Source organism: Acinonyx jubatus, chromosome D1 (genome assembly GCF_027475565.1).
Source record: "Acinonyx jubatus isolate Ajub_Pintada_27869175 chromosome D1, VMU_Ajub_asm_v1.0, whole genome shotgun sequence".
NCBI lineage: Eukaryota > Metazoa > Chordata > Mammalia > Carnivora > Felidae > Acinonyx > Acinonyx jubatus.
The window spans coordinates 69,466,633-69,481,915 of NC_069390.1; the positions used below are offsets into that span (position 1 = coordinate 69,466,633).

Sequence of the window (15,283 nt, forward strand, 5' to 3'; positions counted from 1 at the left end):
GAAACACAGCATGTGTGAAGGTGTGAAATTGTAGAAAGGAGTCAGCGTGTTTGGAGAATGGTAAGAAATTTGGGGTGTCTGAAAAAGAAGACACATGTACTGAAACAGAGGGAATAAAAGTCAAAGAGTTAGAGTTAGTGTGGGAAGATCCCTCTATTCTGAGTGCATGGGTTTAGATTTTATCCCAGGTGGCAGATATCATAGTGGTTACAGTGTGAATTCCAGAATCAAACTGAGTTTGTCTCCAGTGTGGACTTTATTATTTACCTTTTTAAAGATTAAATAAGAGATCATACAGGTAAAGCACTTATACTAGTGTCTTGTGTATCTCCAATAAAAGTTAGCTGCTTTTATAGGTAACCATGGAAGAACATGAATTTTAAAGCATAGAAGTTATACCATTGAATTAATTTTGTTGATGTTACTATTTTATTTTACATACTTTTCCAGAATTGACTGTTGAGAAAACATCCATGATGGCAGGTGGAGAATAGAAGACAAAAAGCAAACAAAAAAAGGGACTTTCTAAGTAGCCTTGGGTAACAGTAATACTAAATAAAATCTTTTGAATGCCTTCTGTGTGCCACACAGTCTGCTAAGTGTTGTGCTTGCATTATCTCATTTAATTTTCACAGGATTATATAGTAAGGGGAGTGCTATATTATTATCTTCATTTTATAGAAAATAGAGATTAAGGAAGTAAAATGGCACCTCCAGGTCACACTGACTAGTGCCGGAACCAGGTTTTAAGGTCTTTGATTTCAGAATTTTTGCTAAAACATTTTAATATTAGGTTATTGGATATCCCTGGACCTCATTTTCCTCATCTGTACTATGGAAAGGTCATTCTTGGGAGAATTGAGTGCATAACCAATGAGAAGGTACTGCTACAGTGTCTGATGTATAATAATTACAGCAACGGTAGTAACTGATTTGTTACCTGTTTTAGAATGTCTCTATAAGTTGGAACATTAATTTGAAACTGACTTTGGGGAGGAATGAAGAGAAGACTACTGCAGCATTCCTATCATTATGAAACTAGCTGGCTTCATAGTAGAAAGAACGTTGCTCTTCTGTGGCTCTGAATTTTGTATAACTGTGTGTAGACCTTTTCAACACTCAATTCAGGTTAATATTATTTTGTTTATTTTACTCCTAATTCTGTTTGCACTGGCATAAGCTGTACTTTCTGATATTAAATGAGGATTTAATTAGACACATACATGTTCCTGTGGGACAGGGGTTACTGCTGCATTGCAATTATCTTTTCTGATGTTGTTCCCCCATGGACTATAGATTTGCAAGGGCATTAGTCAAGTCTTGGTCATCTATTTATCTCCAGAGTCCTGTAAGTGCTTGGCTCATGGTAGGTGCTTAATGAGTGAGCATAACACCAAGGAAGAAATCACTGAATTAATGAAAGGCAAAACAATCTTAACACGGACATCACAATTTGGGATTGCTTTTGAAATGTGAGTTCCTGGTGATTATGACATCACTGTTACTAGATTCTCTAAAGGCTCTAGTAGACATTTATTATACCCACTAAAATTAGATGCTGCATCTACTAGGTAAAAATCAGTGACTCAGGTGGTTGATATCATGACATTGCAACAGTAAAAATAACCTCGCACCACCCTCCTCCCTTCAAGCACTGATGGGACACTGTAGATCAGTCTATTTCATTTGATTAGGGAGCTCTTTTTCAAAGAGAGACTGAGAGGCTCAGAATGTCTGTGCCTCTCCCCCTTCATGGGATACATCGTGAGTGCTTCAGAATGCAGACTCCAGTGAGCACTCTGATGGAATGGCCTGCTGAGACAGGAGATAATAACATTCATTGTTGAAGTTTTAGCCATCCCTGAGGTGGACTCTCTCAGTATGAACTCACACGATAACAGGGTTTAGAGAATTTCCGGTTCTTAGAGCACCTCCCTGTTTAGGACTCTCTTTCACTTCTCCTGCAATCAGGAGGTCTCTGATCTGAAACACACTTAGACTGTCCACTGTGAAAATATGAAAAGATGACAAGTTATGCTAGATTCAGATGGAAAGAAAAAATAAATTCACATAAAAGGAAAACAACATAATATTTCAGGAAGCTAGTGTGCTATGGATGCATATAATGTTCTTAGTCTTTTCCAAATGTGGGGGTGGAGGGAAAAGGGGGAAGTGACGGACTATCTCTAAGGCCCTGTCATTGTTTCAGGGAAGATAATAGTGTTCAGCTCTAGGGCTACATGTACTGTAAAACTCTTTCCCTGCTGGTTACTTGGCTCTGGAAGAAGAGTTCAGGCATGAATTCACCAGGTCCTGTCCTGTTCATAGCTTCAACATAGAAAACATAGGCAAATAAGGTGCAGGGACACACTCCTCTGGTTTTCTGTGGTGGTTTGAGCTTCCCTCAGTACCCCCCTGCCAGGGCTGGTTGGTTGGTTATGGCCAGAGATCCAGCCCAGATCTTTGCAGAGTGAATGTGCTTGACTATGACCCTGGGAAGCAATTGGGGGAAGGAGTGGGAGCAGACAAGAAAAAGGACCTCATCAGTGGATGTTAAAAGTATCTGTAAAAGTTGATTAGGTTTTCTTTCCCAGCCCTTCCATTCAATTCCAGAGGGAGAAAACTGGGATTAACTATTCTAACCTCTTATTTAGAAACAGTTTACACTGCAGTTGTCTCCTCTCATATCTTTTCTCTTAATATTCATTTTAAACTTATTTCTCCTGGGGTGCCCAGGTGGCTCAGTTGGTTAAGCATCTGACTCCTGATTTCTGCTCAGGTCATGATCTCACAGTTTTGTGATGGAGCCCCGTGTTGGGCTCTGGGCTGAGCATGGAGCCTGCTTAAGATTCTCTCCCTCTGCTCCTCCCCTCCTTGCATGTGCATGTGCTCTCTCTCTTTCTCTCAAAGAATAAAAAATAAAAAGGGTTCCTGGGTGGCTCAGTGCATTAAGCATCCAACTCTTAATTTTGGCTCAGGTCATGATATCTTGGTTCATGAACTTGAGCCCTGTATTGGGCTCCGTGCTGACAGTGTGGAACCTACTTAGGATTTTCTTTCTCTCCCTGTCTCTCTCTGTCCCTTGCCCCCCACCCTCTCTCTCAAAATAAATAAATGTAAAAAATAAATAAAAGTAAATTAAAAAGATAAACTTATTTCTCCTGGATAAATGTCATTGTGTGTGTATGTGTGTATTTATGTGAACAAATATGAAGTTGGAAAAAAATACTCAATGGTCTTAGACATTTTGGCCTCTCCTTTTATGTGTTGCTAGGCCTTTTCTCTTCCCTAAAGGAAATCTTTTCTAGAACACTGAAGGGCTCCCTCTCCCTCCCATTCACTTTCACTTTCTTCCATCAGTTTTTATTCAATGCTAAAGAAATAGTAAGGAAGAAAAAGTAGGAAGGGAAAACCATTTATTCTCAATGAATTATGCTTTTCCGTGGGGCTGAGGTTGGTCATTCCAACAGAACTATCCTTACTGTTGCATGCATTAGTCTCCTATGCCTCACCGGGATGTAATAAGCCCTTGTCATTACCTTGGCTATATCCAAACAAGTGAGGAAACAAAGGTAACTATTATCTTGCTATTATAGAGAAACTTGGACTATTCTCAGTGTAGATATGTTGAATTGCTATCTCTGTAGATCTGGACCTGATCCAGGAAGGCTTGGTCCAGTTGATCTGGAGTCCCCTTACCCTCTGTGTCCCATTGTCTGCTGTCTCCTTCTTACCATTCTCAATCAAGACAGTCTTAAGCAAATCTAACCACTGGGCTGATCAGATGTGAGAGTTCTAAACATTGACCAAACACTCCCAAGAACAATGCATGGCAGAATTGAGGCCTGATGTTTGCTGGGAATAGCTGCATATCACATCCTAGACAAATGGATTATTCCAAAATATCAGTTTATGGGCTGGCTAAATTGAAACGACCTAGGAAACTTGTAACACTGCAGATTCTGTCTTAGTATGTTTGGTAGGGAGCCACATTTGGGAAGTCCAGTCCTAGACAATTGCTTCAAATCAGAAGTCACTCTGATTCTACATTCTGTAGCAATGTAACACATTCGATACAGTCATTTTCACCTTGTCCAGCTAACTCCAGTGCTGTTTGATTGATTTTCAAGGACAGGAATTATGGCACTTTGTCATATCTGAATGGAAGGAAACCAGTAGGCCCGATAGCAATCTGTTGAGTTACTCCCACAGAATGATCTATTGAGGGTTATCTTTCAAACACACTGATATCCAAACCTGGCTCTATAAAGGCTTCATGGGTATAAGGGCATCAAATACACTAATGTGCACCATATATGCCTATACAGATATACATGCTCTCATTGCTTTGTCTGGGAGCCAGGGACAAAGTGGGCCAGCCTCTCATCCAGGGCTGCTTTAAATGATTGGTCAGACTATGCTGCACAGTTTGGCATACCATTTTCACAGACTGCAACATGAATTACACCCCCAGAAGTTGTGCAATGCGGTCATCCTTGGAGAAAGTTAGACATCATTTTGAAAACCGGAGGGAGCCAACTACTGAGGAAGCAAATACAATGCTTGGGTGAAAGTTCAACAGGATTCAACAGGATTATCTTCTTGCTGTGCAGCTGGATCTCAGGCTCTGCTCTCAGCACGTGCACACACATGTACACACTGCACTTTCTGCACATTCCCTTTACTTTAGCCCAGGCTGATTTGTAAGAGCTTCCCTTCCACAGTTTTGTACCACAGGTGGATGGGGAAATGGCACAACAAATTAGACGTGGAGAGTTAGTTCACGGTGATTGATTCCCCAGCTCAAGGCTGCTCCAGCATTCTGTACTCATTTAATGCCAATCTTGACAGTATTTCTCTCCGGAGTCCTTTTCTTAAAACCCAGTCCCATGCAATAAAGCACGTTCATTTCATGCAACACAGCGTAGTTGATGCTTATAGTTCTAAACAACCCAGATTACTGGGCACTGCTCAGTTGGGGGTACCTGGTATGAGGGAACATGCACAGCGCAGCAACAGGGGGTGTTTGCCACTGAACACAGAGAAATAAAGGAGCTGCAAAGCTATGGTAGCCAGAGGAGGACTAGCTTTCCTGATTTCAGTTCATGAAAAGCCTCTTGACTCTACACCTTGCTAGTTTGGCCTTGGCATTTGCCCTTGGCTGTCAGATGATGTTCCACTGAAAATAAGTCAGATTAATTCCCTGGTTTGTCTGGGATCAGGGCTGGAATCTTCCCTCATTGAAGCCCTTCCCTCAGAACCAGTCCTAGGCTTTTGCATTTGTTTTGACAAATGATCGGATAGTCCTGAAACATGAATTTCCTCCAATCTCTTCCACTTTGCAAACTCCAGAAGCATTTGACCAAGAAGTTGAAATCCATGGGAGAGCTGTGAGCTAAGGCTTCAGACATGCAAAGCACACAACCCTGGGAGACAGCAGCATCCGGGACAGGAGGCTCCCATCACTTCACACGAGGATGGCATGGGTTTTGCAAATCAGACACACACACAGAAAACCAATGGTGGCCCAGGCTGGACACACTGCATGGGGTGCACGGTGGAGTGAGGACCTAGACCAGGGAGCCACCTGTTCCTGTAGCTTGCGTACATGTAGTTCACACCGCCTTGGGCCACTCACGGTTTGCTTACCTGCTCATGGTTGCTCTCCCACCATTGCCCACACTCCCTTTGGGGGTGAAACACTCTATTTCCGACTTGTGCTGGGCCAGTCTCCTGTCTTTGTACCTGGTAAGCATGAACAAGGACAGGAGCAAACAGAAAGATATGATTGTGTGCTTCACTGGCCAGGCTGAGGGACAGCTGTGGCTGCAGAGGGTTGTCCTGTGTTAAAACAGGCATCTGCTTTTCACGGCAGTGGCTGACCTGTAATACTTATTGGATGCTTGTGATGGTATATGCATCACATCAGGGTTACTTCTTGTTAAACCACACACGATCTACCCTTCCAGATTGCCTATTAATTTGTGATTTCATCACATTCAATAGTCAAAGGCAAAAGGAGTGCAATTCCTAGCCTCTGAGAAAAAGATTCATATCAATAAATTAGAATTTATTTAGTGTTTACTATGCACCAGACATGGGGCTAGGATTTTCGCTGAATTTAATCTTGGCAACAACCCTATGGCAGAGGCTCTGTTATTATTATATCTACTCTACTGAAGGAAAGAAACCTAAGATTTTAAGGATTAAGTAGAGTGATCAAGGATTTTGAACATAGGAAGTCCAAGTTTAGAACCCACACTTTTAGTCATTGTAAAGTAATGTTGCCTTCCATTATGATTTTGTTTTTAATCATTCTGGGGTGCCTGGGTGGCTCAGTCGGTTGGATGTCTTGATTTCAGTTCAGGTCATGATCCCAGTATTGTGGGATTGAGTCCTGTGTTGGGCTCAGCGCTGACAGAGCCTGCTTGGGATTCTCTCTCCTCTTCTCTCTCTGCCCCTCCCCCACTTATGCCAGAGCACATACTCCCGCCCTGTCAAAATAAATAAACATTAAAAAAATAAATAAAATAAATTGCTCTTATCATTAACAAAGCTTCATTGAGTGGTATTATGTTTGAGCATTATAGGAGAGACTGGTGATGCCAAGAGAAGAGATATTTCTTGGATGTAAGAGGTTTATATAACCATTAAGCTGAAGCTGAACAGTCAGTACCGGGCTGCCTACATTGTGGAAGACAGCTCAAACCCCTTTTGTATCAGAAGTGGCATATCACCACATCTGGAAGGTACTAGATGTTTTGTCTAAAATGAGTTATAAGATTCCCAGTGTTAGTCTGCTACATGGTGAATCAAGAAGAACCTTCATATTCAAATGACCGTTTTCAAAGCCAACATGCTCTCACAGAAGTCATCTTTTTTTTATACATCGATTTAAGCCTGTGGCTAATTAAAGAGGGTACTGTTGTGTTCACTGCTACAGGAGGACACTGCGACTTACTTAACTGACTTGACCAAAGTCACAAGCCTCATTGGTAGAGAATGACTGCTGGTAGACCTTGCAGCAGCCCAAGACTCTTAAGGTTTATTGCCTTTTTTCTCTCAAACTGGAGCCTAATATGATATCACTTCATCCAAGTCCCTGGTATTCAACAGGCCGTGATAAAATGACCTAGTATCAGAAGACTTGCTTACCCTTGGTAATGTCATTTTTGCCATAAGTTTCTTTTCTTGCTGCCTCAAAATTAATTAAGAAGTGCAACAAAAGCAAAATCATTATTAGTCCTGGATAGAGGCCTCCCTCTGAATTTTCTTTTCTTCTAAGATGTTAAAAGTATTTAGTATTTGAATAAAAATGGCCTATTAAATCAAGCCAAATGGATAGAATGGATTACTTTATTCAACAGACATTAGTTGAGCATCCATTTAATTCTAGGCAATGAACTTTGGTCTGGAAACATAGAGATAACTAATCCACAGGTCCTGCCTCACAGAGCTCACAGTGCAGTGGGAGAAGGAAGGGAAGAAGGCAGTATGTTGTTTATCAGTTTCAGCCAATGATCATGAGAGAGGGTCTTCTGGAGATTTTTTAAGAACAGTTTTTTTGTTTTTGTTTGTGTTCTTATTTTTACTCTTGGCAAGAAAACACTTGGAAACCATGGTATCTTTTTGCTATGGACAGTTGTCTAGTGTGATACTTGGCAATGCTACAACCATGTTGCAGGCTTGAGAGAGTCTAAGCCAACATTCTAAAAAATGGTGGCCTGAAAGATTAGAAGAATGTAGATTTTAGACAATCCAATGACTAAATTAACCTGTTTAAGCTCAGAATTACTTTTTATATGAATCTTATGTCACCCACTTTGAATTGTTTTAGATTCTCTGATACTGAAATCCCCCTACCTCTTATTTACTTTTGATACTTTCTCATACCAAGGCTGAGTCTTAAAATGTCTAAGGTTGTTTATAGCATTTGGTTTGGATATTTGTAAGCTGTCTCTCTCTCTCTCTCTGTCTTTTTCTGTGTGTGTGTGTGTGTGTGTGTGTGTGCCTGTGTGTGTGTTTATGAAGACCCTAAAGCAAGTTACTAACAAATGCTTTAGTCTTACCTAATCATTTGTCTTCTTTTAAATATTATTCCTTTTTATACACACTATAGTATATGAAAAAGTAGGAGAGTCTTCAAAGAGTTAGATTTGAATAGGTAGAATAAGAGGGAGATAGACTGGGAAAAAACAAAGGATTGTTTTCTCAATAGCCCACATTTAGAGAACACCTAAACAAGTGGCTCTTATAACATGGTACAGACTCCACTGCTAATTACTGGAAGCTATGCTAATTATAGCCCTAACCAGTGTGATATGGTGATTTATAAATATATATATTTGGTTATTCAGATGACCAAATATAGATAATATAGGTGACTAAATATATGTGAGAATATATATATTTCTTATATATATTTGGTCTTCTTCCACTGTTCCTGGCTCACAGTTCCCAAAACCTTGGAATTTCCTAAGTGCTAAAAGTCCTAAAGATGCCTTTTGTTATGTTAATAAGGTGATTCCCAAAAGCACTTAAGGACGGGGCTTGGTGGCCAGTGGAGCCAATTATGTGATTAGAGGGTTGGAACTTTCAGTCCCACCCCTTTATCCTCCAAGGAGAGGGGAGGGGCTGGCAACTGAGTTCAATCACCAGTGGTCAATGATATAATCAATCATGCCTTGTAATAAAGCCTCCATAGAAGTCCAAAGGATGGGTTTGGAAAGTTTCTGGGTTGGTGCACACACGGGGCTGCTGGGAGTGTGGTGTGCCTGGAGTGGGCATAGAAGCTCCGTGTCCCTTCCCACATATCTTGCCCTACTCATCTCTTCCATTGGCTGTTCCTGAGTTATATCCTACAATAAACCGTTGCTCTGGTAAGCAAAATGTTTCTGTGAGTTCTGTGCACCACTCTAGGAAATTATTAGAACCTGAGGAGAGGGTCATGAGAATCTCTGGTTCACAGCCAGTTGGTCAAAAATATAGGTAACAGCCTGACTTGCAGCTGGCTCAGAAATTTAAAGAGGAGGTCCTTAGAACCTCCAGTCTACAGCTCAGACAGAAGCAAAAGCGATAGTCTGGACTCGTGAGTGGCATGAAGAGGAGGGGCAGCAATCTTGTAGGACTGAACCTTTAACCTGTGGAATCTCCGGGTGGATAGTGCCAGAATTGAGTTCAATTATAAGACACCCAGCTGGTCAAGAGAATTGCTTGTTGGTATGGGACTTGCCCACACCAGCACATTCACACTGGAATTGGGTCCTTGAACCCAAAATAACTAGTTACTACAGATTTAGTGTTGCATTTTCAAACTGATTACCTAATGGGAACTATCATAAGTCATAGCACTTGTAAGTACTTCCATAAAGCTTTTGGTCACATGTTTGTAGAACTGGCATTGCTGTGCATGTATTTGTCAAAGATTCTCCTCAATTACCTTCCCTGTCACTAGACTAAGAAAGTATCAAGAAAAACAAAATACAGAATACATAGTTGTGTCCCTATGTGCTCATCCCTTACCTCGTCCAGTTATAGACCCATGTAAAAGTGGTCCTGGCTCTGATGATTTTGGAATTCTCTTCTAGGTGCCATCATATTTGAGGCTGACTTTAGCAAATTTTGGAGCCAGATTTTATTTCTTAGTTTTCCTTTTCCCTCCCTGGCTTTAGACAGAGTTCTGCTTTTGGGTTTTAGTCATTGTTTCTATTTCCCCTCCATACCACCAGAGACCTTTCAAACAGCTTTGGAAATATTCAACTCTTTTCCCATGTTGGTTCCTCAAACACCAGCCTACCCTCAGTTTTTGGGCTCTAGACAAAGTTCAGATCAAACATCTGCCCATAGGTAACATCTTTAGCAATCATCCAAAAACACAGCTTCTAATTTTAAAACTGTATGAGGCAGAGTGCAACCCTTTGTTTTTTATTTTCCAGATTTTTTTGATACATTATCTTTAGGACTATCCTAATTTTGGATCATGATAGTCATCAAGTAAGGACAGAAACTATGATATGTGTTTGAATAGCTTTTACACTATTGTAGAAAACTTTTCCTGTACGATTTGATTCTTTCAACAAACTAAGTAATTATTATGCTCATCCTTCAGAAGAACCTGTGGCTCAGAAAGCTTCACTGTCTGGCCAAGTCTCCATAAATGGTTAGAGAAACGGGGCGAGAAACCACATGTTTTACCTCTAAACATCATGGTTTTTATTAACACCTCACTTCTTAAATTCATTTTATGCTAAAAAAAAACATATTTCAATTATCAGATAACCTATTTGAGGGACTGAAAATACCATACATGAAGGGAATAGTGTGTACTTAACACAGCTGGACTTTGGGCACAATATAGGCATATTTTTTTCAAAGGTCAAATTTGACTGCCCAATGGCCAAGTAGAACAGAGCTCCCTCCAGGCCTCTTGCTAACATGGAAACAGACTGCCATTCCTCTGACTGGAGTTTACCTCAACAGCAATTCACAAAAATCTGAAAGTCAGAGAGGCATTGCTAAGAGTAACTGTCAATCAGTGTTAAAGTATGGGAGACCGTGTGATATCAGAAGACAGGATGAGATGGTAGACTTTCCAACAACTCTAAAGTGTTCCAAAGACAGCCAAAGGAAGTCCCAAGGCAATCTTTCAGGTTAGATTGCTCAGGGGAGAATTCTAGATGAAGACAGAGGAGAAGTCCTTAAGGATTTTCACTTGAGGGGGGAGTAAGGCCAAATCTAGTTCATGACTATGAAGTCATTCCCTACTTCAGTCTCCTCCTTCTGCCCTCCGTGTGTCTGTATGCAAGTAAGTATATTCAGATGGTTTACTACTTGTTCCGGCAGATCTTGTGGTCTCCCTATCCAGAAAAACAGCTTGTGTCCAGACTTGCAATGTCAAGTTGATTCACTCAGAGATTTCAGATTAAAAACAAAAGAAATAAGCATGATTAACAGCCCGAGAAAATAATGTCAGAAATGAACATAAGTTGGGAAAGAATTTGAGAAGCTGCCAGGGAACATATTGCCCTGTCCTGTATAAAATAAAAGGAAGGTAGAAGTTGACAGGTGGGAAGCAATGCAAATAAACAATTAAAATGTAAAGAATCAGCTACATTGGCCCAGTAATTCTAGTCATAGGAATTTATTCTAAGGAAATTATTCAACAGAAGCTCAAAGGCTTCTGTACAAAGACTTTTTCTTTCAGTGTTCTAGAAAAATAGCAAAAATGAAACAATTTTGTATGGAGTAAAGCCTTTCATTTAGCTTCCAGAGAATTCCCCAAGGATGTATTTTAATCCCACTTATGATGAGAACTTGTTTTCAAATATGAATCATCTTAAGTCATTGCCTTTCGCCATGTGCTTTCTTTTGATTTGGCTATTTGTTTCACAATCAATAGAAACCCAGGAAGATACAGATTTCAAAACTAATTCCAAAGTACTTTACAAGCTTACACAACCTCCTCAATAGGGAAAACTTTTCAGGGAGGAACAACACGTTGACCAGGCAGAGGATCTCTATATGAGAATAGGATCAGTCTAAATAAACGCTTCAGCAAAGTATTAACTAAAAGTTACTGCCTTCTATTTTAGGACTAAGGGATTTTCAGACAAAATAATTTATTCTTCCTGAAATCAGATGAGTACTTTTCCAAGAGGAATTCTTTCTAACATTTTTGTGCATAAACAACTGGAAAAGCTTTGGAGTCAGACCAAGCTGGGTAATGACAAGAAAAGCCAATGTTTACTAAGCACTGGGAATATACCACACACATGCTAAGCACCCACATTTATTTACCGAATGAATCTCTGCAACTGGCCTAGGGATTAGGTACTACTCATATCCCTGTTTTACAAGGGAGGAAGAGCCAGCACACAGGGAGATTAAGTAACTTGTCCAAGGTTAGCGGATTGGTTAACTCTGATGTATATTGTTTCTCACTAAAATGCTGGTTGCAGATAGTAGCTGGGCCCTTTCTTGGGCCTGCTTCCGTCTTCAAATGGCTGAAAGTACACAGGGAGCTGTGCTATTTTTTTATTCTTTTTACCTTTTTCCTGATCTGCTGGCTTGAGCCCCTGCCTCTGCTCTTGTCTTGACCCTTTTTACCGCTACTGGATAGGAAACCTGATCCCTGTTTCCCTCTTTGGTACTGACCTTGGTTACAATCTGCACTTAAGTAACTTGATTTTCTCACTTTGGGGTTGGTTGGAGCCCAGCCCTCAGTGCTTCTCTGTGGAAGCAGATTTGCTCTGAAAGTAATGGGAAAGCAGAGACCCTCACAGCAGTCCCTTGCAAGGCCCTGTCCCTATTTTTGTATTCATATTTTGTTACCTTTATTCTTAAATAGAGTCCCCTCCCCAAATTGTATGACCTTGAGTCTCCAAAAACTCAAATCTACTACTGCTTCCCAGAGTTTGCCTCCTATCCCACAAGGAAACCATAAGCCAGCTGTGTTATATTAGTAGACTTGCTAATGTTTTCTGAGTTATAGTTCCCCCATCTGCCAAATGGAAATGTCAGGGATCAGGTAACATAGTTTATGTAAAATTCTTAATTTTAATAGGTGCATATTAGTGGTACTTTTATACCTGCCATTTTTTCCCTGTTCTAATAACTTCTATAACTAGGCAGGTTTTTCCCAGATAATTCTGATGCAAAATATTCTGTCCTGTTTTCTCCACCTGTCCCCTAATACTTAGGAATATTATGCCATGAGTCTGCCTATGGGACATGATCTGTATGATCTCCATTACATTCTATGGGTTAGTGAATCTTTAATTTTTACTGCCATCTAGACCTAGCTCACAGGATGTGTCTGCTCCCACATGCCCTAACTTAGGCTGCCAGAATTTAGGCTGGATTTGAAAATGAAATGGAGACAGATGAGGTTCTCTTCTCTTCTTTTTTTTTTTTTTTTATGTTTATTTATTTTTTCAGAGAGAGCCAGCAAGGGAGGGGCAGAAAGAGGGGGAGGGGGACAGAGGATCTGAAGTGGGCTCTGCTCTGACAGCAAAGAGCCCAATGCAGGGCTCGAACTCACAAACTGTGAGATGGTGACCTGAACTGAATGAAGCTGGACACTTAACCAACTGAGCCACCCAGGAACCCTGAGGTTCTTTTCTTTTATCTCAGCCCTTCTCTCCTGTTAGTCTTTATTAGCGCCCTCTTCTCTTCCTTCAGAACACTTATTTCAAATTCTAATTAGATACTAGTTTGCTCGCTAGCTTGCTATCTTCCTCACTAAACTGTAAACTGCACAGGAGCAAGGGCATGTGCGTTCCTTTTGCAAGTGACTAAGGCAGGGCCTGGTATACAGCAGCAACATGGCAGATGCTTTTTTGCATGAATGCAGCTGTAGAAACGGTAAAAGCAAGAACATTTATCAAAGGTGAGGCGGTAATCTGTATCCAAACCTAGCTCCGTGCAAACTGGCTTTCTCCTCCTGTACACAGAGTCATTCACCAGTTCTTCTCAAAGAATTGTTCTGTTCCCCACCCTCCTTTCTTCCTCTGTCCTCTTCCTTCACCTTCCTTGCTCGGGTACCATAGCCACACACCAAAATTTTCCTTTACTCGTCTGTCTCTTGACCCCTGAGGGACAAAGAAAAAGTGTTTCCAAGTGTTGCCAAGAATCTTAGTTCCCATTTCTCTCAGGTTTTAAAATCGCTTGATTTTGACAAGACCAAGAGGAGGTGGTGGTGACAGAGGGTTCCTGGTCTCTGCGTGCATGTGAGGGGCTGAGGAGGGCAGGGAGGCCATGCTTCTGTGACAGTTACATGCCTGAGAGCAGGGACAACCCCTCTCCCCCAAGAGAGGGAGGCAGTTGTGGCAATCCTGGGTTTGCCAAGTTGTGCTCTGACTCACATAAGCTTCAAAAAATCATCTCCACTCTATTGCATGGGACAAAATTTACTAAAATCACAAGTCTGTGACTAGGGACTGCCCTTCCACCCCCTTCTCACTTGCTGAAAGTTACACAATAAGAGGGGGCAAAGCCAGATATATCTGAGCTGTTGAATTCTAAAACACTTCAACCAAAGTTAACAAAGGGATGACTAAAAGGGAAAGGAAAACTCAATTTAAAAAATCAAGGAGAAGCCAAAGAATAGGAAGAGAAGGAGACAGGGCAAACATAAGTGCCGGTTCTGTGTTAGGAGTTTTTATATATTGTCTCAAGCATCCTTATAACCCTGGGGAAGGGTAGTAATGACTTTATTCAAAAGAGAACTATAGTTTACATAGCTGATGAATATTGATATTGGAATTCAACATTAGGTCCTTCTTATAAATAATATATTCAAACACATATGGAGTGTGTTCTAGATACTCAGCATAGTCTTTGGTTCTGTAGTTGACATTAAGGAAACATGTTTCATAGCCTCTGACCTCAAAGAGTTTATAATCTAATGAGAATGACAAAAATGGATACCATAAGCAATTAGAGAACATGAAATTCATGGTGAAGATAACAACACCAAGTGTGGCCAAGATTGACACATCTTAAAATGGCACATACCATGAAGGAATTTGAACTTAATTGGGCCTGAGAGGTACATCGTGCAGTCACTCACTGTTTGTTGAATGCATAAGTGAAAAGACATGATGTTATTTTTCTATTACCTTTCTTCCTCACATAGGACCTGTTAGACTGAAGGGCTCAACTTTCTCCTTCATCCCAAGAGAGAGGGTGCAGAGAGGGGGAGGAAGAGGAAAAGCAATAGGGCAAGCTCACTGTTCTGCCTATTATTGGTATGTCAGAGCCACATCTGTATCCCTGTGCCCACAAGAGTGACTAGAACCTGGCAGGACTTAATAAAGAAATGTGCTGACTCAAAGAATAAATGAAGGAGGAAAAAAAAGATTATTTCAGGGAAGACCTAGAGAAATCACAGGCAAGAGGAAAAAACACAACCAGGACCCATACTATCATGTTATCCTCTCTTTGAGGACTTTACTGTCTTTCTTAACTAACTCTTTCCTTTTCTGTGCCCCACAGTGCCCCCGACAAAGACCTGAAACACTTACAACTATCTACTGACAATACCTGTTTACAGATACAGGCATTATCTAGGGGAAGGACAGTGTTATATTCATCTTTATTATCTCCAGTGTCTAAAATACCATTTAGCTCACAGCAGAAGACATGATGTATAATAGTTTCTCACCAAACAGTACCTGTTTATTACTACTGTTGGGATAATAAACACTCACTGAGCAGAGAACCTTGTTTCCTTGTACTGACTTCCTCCCAGCTCTTTCTAGCCAACTTGTTTTTCTGGTCTGGT

The 15,283-nt window shown here is 40.8% G+C and overlaps 1 protein-coding gene across 1 annotated transcript in view; it reads right to left on the reverse strand.

Moving 5' to 3' along the window:
- Positions 1–15,283, reverse strand: part of GRM5 (glutamate metabotropic receptor 5) — a 513,530-nt gene that overhangs the window by 18,999 nt on the left and 479,248 nt on the right. The window contains 1 exon segment of the mRNA XM_027040000.2: positions 5,650–5,745. Coding sequence (XP_026895801.2) covers positions 5,650–5,745 — 96 coding nt within the window.